The sequence below is a fragment of the Syngnathoides biaculeatus genome, chromosome 21, assembly GCF_019802595.1.
Source record: "Syngnathoides biaculeatus isolate LvHL_M chromosome 21, ASM1980259v1, whole genome shotgun sequence".
Taxonomy (NCBI): Eukaryota; Metazoa; Chordata; class Actinopteri; order Syngnathiformes; family Syngnathidae; genus Syngnathoides; species Syngnathoides biaculeatus.
In genome coordinates this window covers 3315841-3327011 of record NC_084660.1, presented here as the reverse complement: position 1 = coordinate 3327011, position 11171 = coordinate 3315841, and the positions used below count along the sequence as shown (strand labels likewise).

The following is an 11171-nucleotide window of genomic DNA, read 5'->3' as shown; positions in this document are numbered from 1 at the left end:
TGCTCCCTTTCCCTCCCCTTTTGTCTCCAAAACATCCAACTTTGGAGCTCATTTCTAATCCTAACCGACGTGTTCGCTCTGATCGGGAACCTCAACATCTTCATTTCTGCTCCGTCCATCATTCTAAACGTTGCCCTTCATCCTGGCGGATACTCTTCTGTCACATAGAACGCCAGACACCTTTCCACGCCGCCATGACCCGTTTCTTCGCTTCCTCCCCGCACTCTCCATTGCTCTGTATGGTTGACCCCAAGTATTTGAAGTCATCCACTCTTCCGATCTCTTCCCCCTCATTCACGCACACATATTCTGTTTTACTTTGGCTCATCTTCATTCCTCTCCTTTCCAGCGCGTGCCTCCATCTTTCTAATTGTTCCTCTGCTTTCACTGCATCTGACGTCCAAGGGGAATCTGGTCTAACCTCATCTGTCAGCCTATCCATTCCTACCCCAAACAAGAAGGGGCTCAGGGCGGATCCCTGATTCAGTCCCACTGCCAACACTTCCGAGGTCTATCTTGGTAGCACATTAAGGGTTATTTCAGAAATTCCCATTTAAATTGAGACTGCGCAACATATAACGGTGGTTGTGATTTGATGCCTGAACGGTACATATGTATTCGGCTCGACGCGTCGTATTTTTGAAAATGATTTTACAATGCAACGGGGCAACGTATGAAGGTATTTATTGATATCATTCAGTAAATACAGAAGGTCTCTCAAAAAAGCACGTTACCGTCGCCGAGGTGGCGACTGTCCAAAAATGAAAATAAAGACAAACATTTATAAGGTGCAAACGAAAAAAACAAATACGTCAAACAAAAACGTCCCCCGCAAATTGTCAGATGAGTTCGACAACGCTACATACGGCAGGTTCACATTTAATGGCGGAAGGGAAGCCACGTCGACCAAATGTTAGTCGCTATTATTAAAAAAAAAAAAAAAAAAAAAGGATGGACAGGATGCGCATTTTTCCCAGCGATATTGCCACATTTCATGGAAAATGCCCCCCCCCCCACCTCGTCATGTAAATGTAAAAACTAAACAAAAGTGTCAATGCGTCAGTCAATAACAACGAAATGTACTGTCGGAACTGGGAATGGGCGACGAGTTATTTGACTTTTTTTTTTTTTTCTTCTTTTCAGAGCGGTTGCAATATTTGGTAGGGAGCGATTAGGAGCCACCGGCGTGATTCAAAAAAAAAAAAAGATGAGTATTAACAGGTTCAAGAAAGGTTCCCAAAATGCGTTCCCTGCAAGTGTGAGAACGTATTGTGTACAAAAAACAAAACAAAACATGTTTTCTACATATATACTTTAAATATATCAACATAAATAGAGGGAAGCTACTGTGGGGGTTTTTTTGTTGTTTTTTTTTGTGTTTTGTTTTTTTCCTCCCCCGGAAACATTTACAAATAAATATTGAATTCCGACTGAATCTGTTGAGAGAGGCTTTGGAGAGAGAGGCAAAAATAACAACACAATCTGCACGGATGCAGTATGTACACAAAGCGTGCGCAACAGTACAAAAATGTCTCAACACCAGCGTTTGTCTTTGGGGGTTTTGGTTCGGTACATACGAGTGTGCGGAAAGACACTTTTAAATAAATACATCTTCAATGTCTGCTCGAGAAAAGAATCTAAGGCTAAGTTCACGCCGCAGGCCAATTTCTTTTTTTCTCCCCCCCCCCACTCCATCCGACCCGGGCCTCTTCCACACGTGGCCAGAAATCCCGACGTCCGCACGGACGTCCCGACGTGGCGTCTCAAACTCGTTCCGCCGGGGTGGGAAGGCGCCTTTGTTTTGTGACGTGGAAAAGATTGGCTGGAAGCCCCGAAATCCAAAGCGGGCCGTGAATGGAGCCTCAGAGCGAAAGGAGGAGATTTATGTTCCGCTCTTCTGTTCCCATTCCTGGAAAACAAACACATTTTTCCATCATCTTGTCAAAGAAACAAGGATACATCACGGGGAAGGTGGCGACCTTGGCCTTCCTGAGGACGTGCCCCCGCACCGGCGAGGCCTTGGGGCCGCCTCGCTGCTGCCGGCGCAGCAGCGAGGCGCTGTTGACGGGCAGGGAGCCCGCGCAGGTCTCGGCGTCGCTGGTGTCGCAGCTGGAGAACGGCGAAGACTCCTGGCGCCGTCGTAACGTCGCCGGTGACTGGCACGGCAAGAACAACAAGTCACGAGGGAAACTCGCCGTTTGCCGTACACAATTGTGGAGTGAGAGGAAGTCGGATTGCTTGGATAGGATAGGAGGGAAAGAGAAAGAAAGAACTGGAGCAGGCCACTTGTCGATGTCCACCTGGACGGCCGCCGGAGCGGCTTTGGGTTGGATGGCGAGGCCCAGGGTGACCCCGCCGCTCAGCGCCTTCTTCAGGCTGCCTTTGACCTCGGTCAGCTCCAGCTCCAGGTTGACTCGCTCTTCTTCCTTCTGTCTGCACTCGTCTTCCACCTTCTTCAGTCGTTCCGACAGGGAGGCCTGCGAGCGCTTGCCTGTCGGGACGGAGGCGAAGGTGAGCGCCGAACCCGACCCCCGCCGTCCCCCGTCGGTCTCACCCGAGGACGCCTCGATGGCGTCGCGCAGGTCCTTGCGTTCCTTCTTCAGAGAGGCCAGATGGTTCCTGATGTCCAGCTTCCTCTTGGTCAGCTCGTCGTCTTTGGCCTGCAGCCGCTTGGCGTCGGCCTCCACGCGGTTCTTCCCGTATTTACATTGCTCGGCGTCTGCGGGGCGAACACGGGGTGGGGTGGGGGGGGTCGGAAGGGACGCAGGATCGAGGCGGAATGCTTAACATTGGAGCGGAAACGGGTTCATGCGGTCTTACTCACTGGAGTTACTGCGCGTCAGCGAGGCCGTGCCGTTCGTTGCGGCGCCGCCGCCCTTCTTTTGCTGACTTCTCGGATCCGCCTTCAGTTTGGATGCAAGGCCATTGCTTGCGCTCCCCTTCTTTCCCTTAAACTAATTTTTTTTTTTTTTGAGGGGGGGGGGAGGGACAAAAAAAACAAACAAAAACCGTCAGCACGGCATGCGTAATATCCCGTCCAGGCGCTGTGCTGTGAACATTGCGGCATATTTCACAATGTGACTACAATGTTGTTGTTTTTGAGTCTCTATGAGTTTAAAAGGACAAGAAAAACTTCTTTGAACGAAAGTAATGCGCTCGGGTTTGGCCAAGAAGGCTTCACTTTCAGCGCACGCAGAAGAAGAAGCATCTACCTCACTTGTGCATAGAAGAAGAAGAATCCACCTCAATTGCACGGAAAAGGCAACCAAGCGACTTCTCGCGTGTGTTGGGAAAAAGACAGACGAGAGTTTTTGGTGTCCTCAAAGCAGGACGCGGCGTGACACGCAGCAATCGCAAAAAACATATTTAAAATCTTTCACGCGAAGGTCTTCCTTTCCTGAGGTCTGCCGGTGGATTCTAAACGCGTGGAGCGGCGCGAAAGCCTGAAGCATCTCCGACGTGTTTTCCAAAGGCCGGACTGCTTTACGCGAGGAGGAAAAGGAAAAGCAAAGCGAAGCAAAGCAAAGCAAAGCAAAGCAAAGCAAAGCAAAGCAAAGCAAAGCGTCTTGCAATGTCAGTCACCTGAGCTGCAGCTTTGGTTTTAGTATCAGCCGTGAGGAACTTAGAAGAGACTTTACAAACGGGTGTCTTAAAGGCATTGGAAGAGGCGGGCAGCTGGGCCGGGGGCACGTTTTCGTAGCAGCCGTCGTGGCTCACTTTCTTCCCGCCTGCGCCGGGACCGGCGTGCTGCACGTTAGCGCCGAGAGAGCAAGAAAAGAAAAGAAAAAAAAGAAAAGAAAAGAAAAGAAAAGAAAAGAAAAGATGCGCAGGGACAGAAGAGGTTAGTAGCGCGTGAGCATCTGAAGAACGAGAGCTTGAAATTCGATACAGCCGCAAGAGCAACGGGAAAGGGCGGACTGATTTCCTACGGGAAAAGGCCAAAGGTGAGCCCTACCGTTCCGTCGACGGGCACGTCGTGGTAGTGCAACGCCGTCCCGCTGGGGCAGGCGTAGCTGCCGCCCGGGTTGTCCAGGTACGGGTTGGAGGAGACCGCACGCTTGCTGCTAAAACTGGAAGAAAAGATCAACGGGCGGCTGAAGAATTCCGCCGGATGGGCCGTCGGACGGGCCGCTTTCGCCGTCGTCCTCTCACCAGAGCGACTGTTTGGCCAGCTGGATCACGTTGGCCGTGGTCTCCACGTCGATGTAGTCGTAATGCAGGTCGGCCAGGTCCGCGGCGGAGCCCGTCTCGGCCAGTAAGACCCCGATCCAGCGGCCCATGGCTTCGGAGGAGGACGCCTGAAGGGGGGGGGGGGGGGGGGTGGAAGGTCCTCCCGTGAGCCGTGAGCGGACCTCGCCGGATGCCGACGACAGCGCCCGGTACCTCCAGTACGGCCACCTCCTGCCCGTTGCGGAGCAAGCGGAAGGCGAAGGGGTGCTTGTGGTCCAGGCCGGGGCTGACCTCGCAGCCTCGGAGGGGCAGCGAAGCCACGTGGCTCTTCAGGTCGTCCCGGTCTTTGTGCAGCAGCAGCTGGTTGTCTTTCAGGCGGCACCAGCGCTCTCGCCACTGGTTGTTGGACAGCACGTTCAGGTAGCCTCAAAACGGGAGACACGCCACAAATGGAACGCGGCCCCTTTTTTTCGCAGGACCCTTCAACGGGCTGGGTCATCGTAACGTTTTCGCAATCGCAACGCTGCCGAGTGACGCGCAACGTCCGAGGTGAGATTCGCGTGACTGTCGTCGTTCGTGGTTTCAAAGATAAGGGAGTACAAATCAAAAATGACGATAATACTCAAGTAAAGTACCGATCCCTGAACGGTTGACTTCAGAGCGGCGTCAAATCAAAATCTGGCAGTGCGTCCTGCGCTCACCACTGGTGGGGACGTCTTCCTCCGCCGACGACGTCTGCTCCTCCGTGGAGGCCTTCTTCTTGCCCAGCCCGATGATTTTGGTGATCTTCTTCCCGGCGCCTTTCCCGACCGTGCCGGTCTTGCCCTGCTCTGACTTGGAATTCTTCTTCCCTTTCCCTGGAACGCCGCCGACAAAAGGATCCCACGGATGGATTGGCACGGAACGCTCGCCGCGGGAGATCGTACCGTGGTCCTTGTTGTCCGCGTGTCCGTTCTCGGGCGTGGCCTCGCCGTCCGAGCTTGGCCTGTCGGACGAGGATTTCTGGGGGAAAAAAAAAAAAAAAAAAAAGACATATGAAAAGGTGCAAAATATGCAAAAAAAAAAAAAAACCCCAAACAATGAACGTATACAGTTCAATTGTATTTAACTTTGAATTTCAACATCTGCTGATTGGATGATTACTATTAGGAAGGAATGAGTCGGACCTTTTCCAGTTCTGGCTTGTGGACTGGCGACCCGGAGCGATCCAATTCATAAGTCCCGTTACCGCACACCTCTCTCATGACCTAGAAAACATGAAATACAGTAAGGCGGCATTAGCCACGAGGACCGTCATTGCCATTAAAAGGAGCGGAAAATCCAGGTTTGGAAGTCGGCCAGCGGAAAAGTTCGGACCGTAAAACACGGCTGGATTAGGAATCCTGAAATATTTCCGCAGAACCCACAGCGTCCGCGGTCACGAAGGTCCGCTTGCAACCGGACAACTTCTCAAGGAAATCGGGGACTCCGGAGGAGATCCGCAACAATCGGAACCGGCGCACGGAGTGGTTTTCTTTTTTTGTGTGTGTGTGTGTGTGTATCCTGACAAAACAAGAACGCGTTCCTTCCTTCCTTCCGATTTGCATCTCGCACAGACGGCATTTACCTTGAGCCACTCGTCCGCCTGTTCTTTGCTCTGCACGGCCAGCACCAGCGCGTCCGCCCCCTGGTGGACGATCTTCAGCTCGTGGCGTTTCTTCTTGCCGTCTTTGGGGACGTGGCTGACGCTGCAACCCGGCAGGCTCAGCTCCATTTGCGGCGTCTGGTCTTTGGATGATTTGTAACACTGCGCCAAAATGTCCACGTCTTATTTTTTTATTTCCCCCATATCCGTTTCTTTGGACTTTTTCGGAAGAGCGCCGCCGACGCAATCCTCACCAGAAGTTTGCTCTCTTTGATGACGCAGAGAAGCTTGGACCACTGGCCGAAGCGTTTTTTGCGCAGCAGGAAAGCGCAGATCCGAGCGTCCTTCACCAAATCCATGGAGGCTTCTTCGGAGGGCCACTGGTGGCGCGTCTTGCGACCCTTGTCGTCCTCTTCTTCCTCGTCGTACGACTCGTACGAGCTGCTCATGGCGTCCGAGTCGTAGTCTGCGGGCGGAAGCCGTCAAAAACAAACGCACGTTTACAAAACCGTCTTTTGGCGAGGCGCGCGCCGCTCACTCGATGTGATGTATTCCGGCGCCTTGCCGGGGCTTAAAGGCACCGCTTCTTCGTAGTAACCTTCCGGGAGGGACGAGCTGGGTAGAGGAGGGGGGCCGTTATTTGGAGCCTGCACGGAGGGGAATAGATAAAAATCAGCAACGACGGGCACACGACATCAACGCGGCTCCATAAAAATGGAATCTATTTTCTACCTATCACCAAGATCTCAAAAATACACAATTAGATAGTTTGGACAAAAACACTGGAAAACTCTCCGCAACAACCCAGGCTAGACTGGGCCCTTTTCAGCGTACTTCTGTGGACCAAATACAGTATGGTCCTACTTTCCTACGTGGACAGGACTTTAGCACCATCTTGTGGCATTTTACATATTTACAAAACGTTTTTTTTTTATGCTGACTTGCCCCGTAAAAAAAGGTGAAATTGCTCAATTCACAACTATTTAACGATTATGTGAAAGATTTGACAACTTAAACGTGCTGGACTGTCACGGTACCAAGAGTTCTGACCGAGACCTGACCTTGTGCCGCCCCCCCCACCGGTCCTGCCATCAAATTCCCATTTGGGGAAATTTCCCCGTGCGGGTCCTCGACATTTTTCCACGGGGCCCGACCCGATTTCATTTTGTTAGGTCAAACTGACTTTTTTTTTTTTTTTTTGAGGGGGGGGGGGTTCTTTCTTGACCTCGTCTAATCGAGCATCTGTGCTGATTGATTTGATGCAAAAAACAAACAAACAAAAAAAAAAAGGCATATGAGATCGAGGATCTGTCCAAAGAATGTTTGCGAGGGGGGAAAAGACAATAATTACACGGTACTGCACGACAGATGAAAACAAGGGAAAGGCCAAGGACAACTTTGGGTTTGAGAGATGTATAATTACGCCTCGCAAGGATGAATGGAATCGAGTTGAAGTTGTAAAGGAAAAGGTCAAAGCTGAAACCTTCCAGTCTGAAGAGAAAAGCTCAATGTCGGCCGTGTTTGCACGACGGCCCCCGGGCTCAGGCCTTCGACAGACGCGAGGCCCGGCGCCGAGTTCCAAGGGGAGGCCGGTCTCGTCCTCGCGGGACTCGAACTCGGTTCTCGCGAGACACGCTGCTGACCTACATACACGCAGCAAAACAAAAATCCAACTAAAATGATGCATGCTTTGGGATTTCAGCGCTTTGCGTGACGCAACGGAGGGCGGCTCCGACCCCGAGTGTCGCTCTCCAACATCAACACACATGGAAATCATTTGCGCGCAATGGAAACGCAAAACGTTAGCGTGTGACGTAACTCGAACGGCGACTCGAGGAGGCCCCCGAAGAGCGGCAGACGTTTTTTTTTTTTTTTTCCTCCTCCTCCTCGCCGGGCCGCAAAATCGCAAAGCGCGTCGGTCGAGACGTCCGCCGAACGCGGGGCGGAAAGCGCGTCGGCGGAGAAGCCGCGCGGCATCAAGTTAAGCTAGCCGCGCACAACGGCTGACAAATTCTCAGACGACGACTTTATAAAAACTTTATAATAAATAAATTGACCTCGCAATTCAGTGGCCACTTTACAACATTTTTCCATCAAGTGTGGTCTTATCGAAGAAAAGATTTGAGACAATCTGGTTATTTTTACAAATATTTTCATTACTCTACAAAATTATGACTGCGCTCAAAAAGTTGGAAATGATTGCAAAATAAAAAAAAAGTGTTATCGTGATTGCTCAGACTTTTTTTTTTTTTTCTTGTACAGTGTATCAGTGTAAACTTTGTAAAAAATTGTTGGGGGTCACATTTACCACTTTTTCCTGCAATATCTCGTTTTTTTTTTTTTTTCAAAATAAAAACAAAGAATAAAAGTCGCGTCGTACCAGCCACGGGTGAGGGATTTCGGGCAGCGGCATTTGTGGGGGTGCGGGGAGTCCGCTGGGGATCTCTGCTTTACATGACGGCTCTGTGGAAAAATCGCCCCCCCACCAAAAAAAAAAAAATAAAATTAAAATGATACATAAATAAAGGAATAAAGTGAACCCATCTGGAATTGCAGAAGGACAAAGTGTCATTTTTTTTTTGGGGGTGGGTGAGGGGGGAGTGGGTGTTGGTGTCATAGGGCGTCCACCGCAAAGCGCAACGTTGGTTACCTTTCTCCGAGAGGACTCGGTTGAGGATGTTGGACAGGTGAGTCTTTTTCTCTCGGATTCCGGCGCTGAGGTACTCCCGGTCCAGCAGGTCCAGGAACAGCCGGAGCTCGTGCACCAGCTCCTCCATTGCTGCGGGACCGGCCAAACAATCGCACCGTTAACGGGAGAACTCGCACTTCACACGCATACATTTTAAGCAAAAAAAAAATATATATATATATATATTTCTTCAATTATTTTATTAAGTAAAGTATTTAAACTATACATGTATTTATACTATGCAGTTTATTATCAGGAAAAGCCGCAAAATTTCTTTAAAAATCCTCTTTTTTTTTTGGATTGGAACGCATTATTTCTTTTTCCATTCATTGTAATGGGAAACAACGATTCGGTTTTCGAACAAATCACTCCTCGAGCTCTTTTCTGGAACGGAGTGCGGTCGAGAACCGAGGCATCACTGTACCACCGCCAACAATAAATGTCAACTTTTGCTCTCCTGTTCTTAGGCTTCCGAGGTATATGTACAAACTTTTTGGTTTTTTTTTGAAATGACAATTTTTTTTCCAACCGAGCTTTACTGGGCCCCGCGAAGATATCCCAGGACGGCCAGCGCGCCGTTAAGTTTGCGGCGAAAGACGAGCCACGTCGGGTCTGTAATTACAACATGATGGGCGTTGAAAAGCCATCACAGGGCCGAGCCGATGGCTACCAAACAGGTGCTCCGACGGACCGGCGCACGTTTTCCCCATCCATCTGTCTGCCGAAGCGCCGGGATCGGCCCAAAGTCTGCCCGGCGAGAGCGAAGACGCTTCTGTGGTATTTCTCCCCAAAGGATAATGAGAGGGCGCTCAGACGGCGGCCGCCGGCCCCCGCGGGCGACGTTCACAAGATGCCAACGAACCGAGCGCGAGTACTTGAGGAGACTTTTTTTTTTTTTTCAGCCGTCTGCAATTTAACTCGGTATTTCTTCACGACTCGTTCTAATAAGATCAGAAATATAGATTCGGGAAGAAAAAATGGACTCGGGAATTGAATCAAAGTGGCTTAATTTATGAGAAAACATAATCATGCTTTTAAAATTCTGTTTGTTTTTTTTACTTTACGGACACTCAAGTTTGCGTGACGTCACGTGGGTGAAACGGCTCCCCAAAAAATGCAATTTTGACCGTCTGCAGATATTTAATGCCATTTTTTTTTTTTTTGGGGGGGGGGGGGGTTGCATCGCTTATTGCGGCCGAAAGAGGTCCACGACTTGTGAGCATGTTGACATTTTTCCTGGCACTCTTCTGGCTGCCCTGGAGGTGTGAAAGTACATGAAGAAAGGGGGGTGGGAGTGAACGGAGGTGGGTGGTTGCGTTATTAGGGGGAGGGGGCGGAGGAGCAAGGGGGGGGGGGGCCGTGACCTATATAAGTCAAACTCTTCTTGACACAAAAGACTGTTTTAAGTCGTCATCCATTTTGGGCAACAGAGAAATCGAAAGCGTGCAACAAAGCTTCGGTGAGTGCAGATGTCGATTTTCATCGGCGTGTGCTTAAATCAAGAATGTGGATGGGGGGGGGGGGGTAATGTCGCCATCACCACGTCCCAACGCGAAGGGGGGAAAAGAGAAGAAGAAAAGCATCCAAGTCGAAGCCACTCACAAACTCACCGCCGCTGGAAGTAAAAAGGACAGGCTCGCTCCTCATCGTCCAATCCGCCAAACGAAAGCTCGGGACACGGCTCGACGTCCACGCTGAGACTTTTGGCCGTGCTTCGAGAGGCTTTTTAAAAAAAAAAAAAAAAAAAAAAAATGCCCCCCCCCCCAGCCACTTTTTCTTCTTCCCTCACCGCCCTCCGCCCGACGCGTTCACTGACCCACGGAGTTTTTCGCCACGCAACCCGTGACGCGTTCACGATCCGTGAGCGCTCCGAGCGGGGTAAATTCAACTACCAACGCTCGGGATGAGAAGGATTTCATTGGAAAAAAATTCGGGACTTCTCGACACGACCCGATTCTCGTCCTGTTAATCCTCGTTGTCCATTTTTTGGACACCTCTAATACTATGAATTTTTAAGAGCGAGAGAAAAAAAATACAAAGGGGCATCGTTTGGACCCAGAGACCCAAATATTGTAAAACACATCAAATACACCAATAAAAACGAATGATTAATAAGTGTCAGGGGGAAAAAATGAATGAAACAGCTTGACGATCACTTAAACTAGTTTACTTTCATTTGACTCAATGACGGGACAAATCGGGAGTGATACGCCCCCCCCCCCACACACACACTCCAGCAACACGCTCCCAAAGTAACAACTGCACAAATAAAACAACATAAAGACACAAAAAATGGCACAAGAGTGGAAAAAGAGCGGAAAAGGAGCTCACCTCTTTCCTTTCTCCCCTTTTCCATTTTCTCTTATTGTTCGGGCACCGGTGACATGCAGAGGCGGGGCCGGATGTGACGCAACAATACACCGCATCAAAGGGGCGGGGCTTGGCGGATACCGTTTGGCAAAACAAAACAAAAACAATCTTCTGTACCACTGAAAATAATTAATACATATTATATTATAACATAATTAATATGGAATTGTATATATAAAGAAAAAGGGATGCAATTGACCAAAATATTTCAAATGTTAAATTTCGCTTTACAACATATATATGTAATAATAATAACCCTAGTAATATAATAAGTTATAATATATATATATATATATATATATATATATATATATATAT

The 11171-nt window shown here is 49.6% G+C and overlaps 1 protein-coding gene across 9 annotated transcripts; it reads right to left on the bottom strand.

Annotated features, from left to right (window-relative positions):
- Window positions 1–667: 667 nt before the first annotated feature.
- On the bottom strand, window positions 668–10919 carry afap1 (actin filament associated protein 1). 9 transcript variants are annotated; one of them, XM_061808868.1, is made up of 18 exons: window positions 10094–10250; window positions 8445–8573; window positions 8175–8257; window positions 6333–6441; window positions 6049–6260; window positions 5777–5956; window positions 5337–5417; window positions 5097–5172; window positions 4872–5027; window positions 4384–4595; window positions 4153–4298; window positions 3956–4070; window positions 3583–3747; window positions 2825–2954; window positions 2555–2719; window positions 2301–2491; window positions 1980–2156; window positions 668–1909 (listed from the first exon to the last, which is right to left on the bottom strand). In XM_061808868.1, the coding sequence occupies exons 1-18, from the start codon at window positions 10128–10130 to the stop codon at window positions 1883–1885; spliced, it is 2391 nt and encodes a 796-aa protein (XP_061664852.1). In that variant the 5' UTR covers window positions 10131–10250; the 3' UTR covers window positions 668–1882. The 9 variants fall into 9 exon arrangements, with proteins under 9 accessions (XP_061664852.1, XP_061664851.1, XP_061664850.1 ...); XM_061808867.1 differs by lacking the exon at window positions 3583–3747 and having other exon boundaries at window positions 10094–10792; XM_061808866.1 differs by lacking the exon at window positions 3583–3747 and having other exon boundaries at window positions 4872–5172; window positions 10094–10793.
- Between the last annotated feature and the right edge of the window lie 252 nt (window positions 10920–11171).

Excerpts from the sequence above, each read along its gene's own strand:
- afap1 (XM_061808859.1), bottom strand. The coding sequence starts at position 10,130 with ATGAGGAGCGAGCCTGTCCTTTTTACTTCCAGCGGCG. Across the intron at positions 8,574-10,093 it reads CCTTTTTACTTCCAGCGGCG|CAATGGAGGAGCTGGTGCAC; the intron begins GTGAGTTTGTGA and ends CCGGTCCCGCAG. Across the intron at positions 4,596-4,871 it reads GGAAGACGTCCCCACCAGTG|GCTACCTGAACGTGCTGTCC; the intron begins GTGAGCGCAGGA and ends TCCCGTTTTGAG.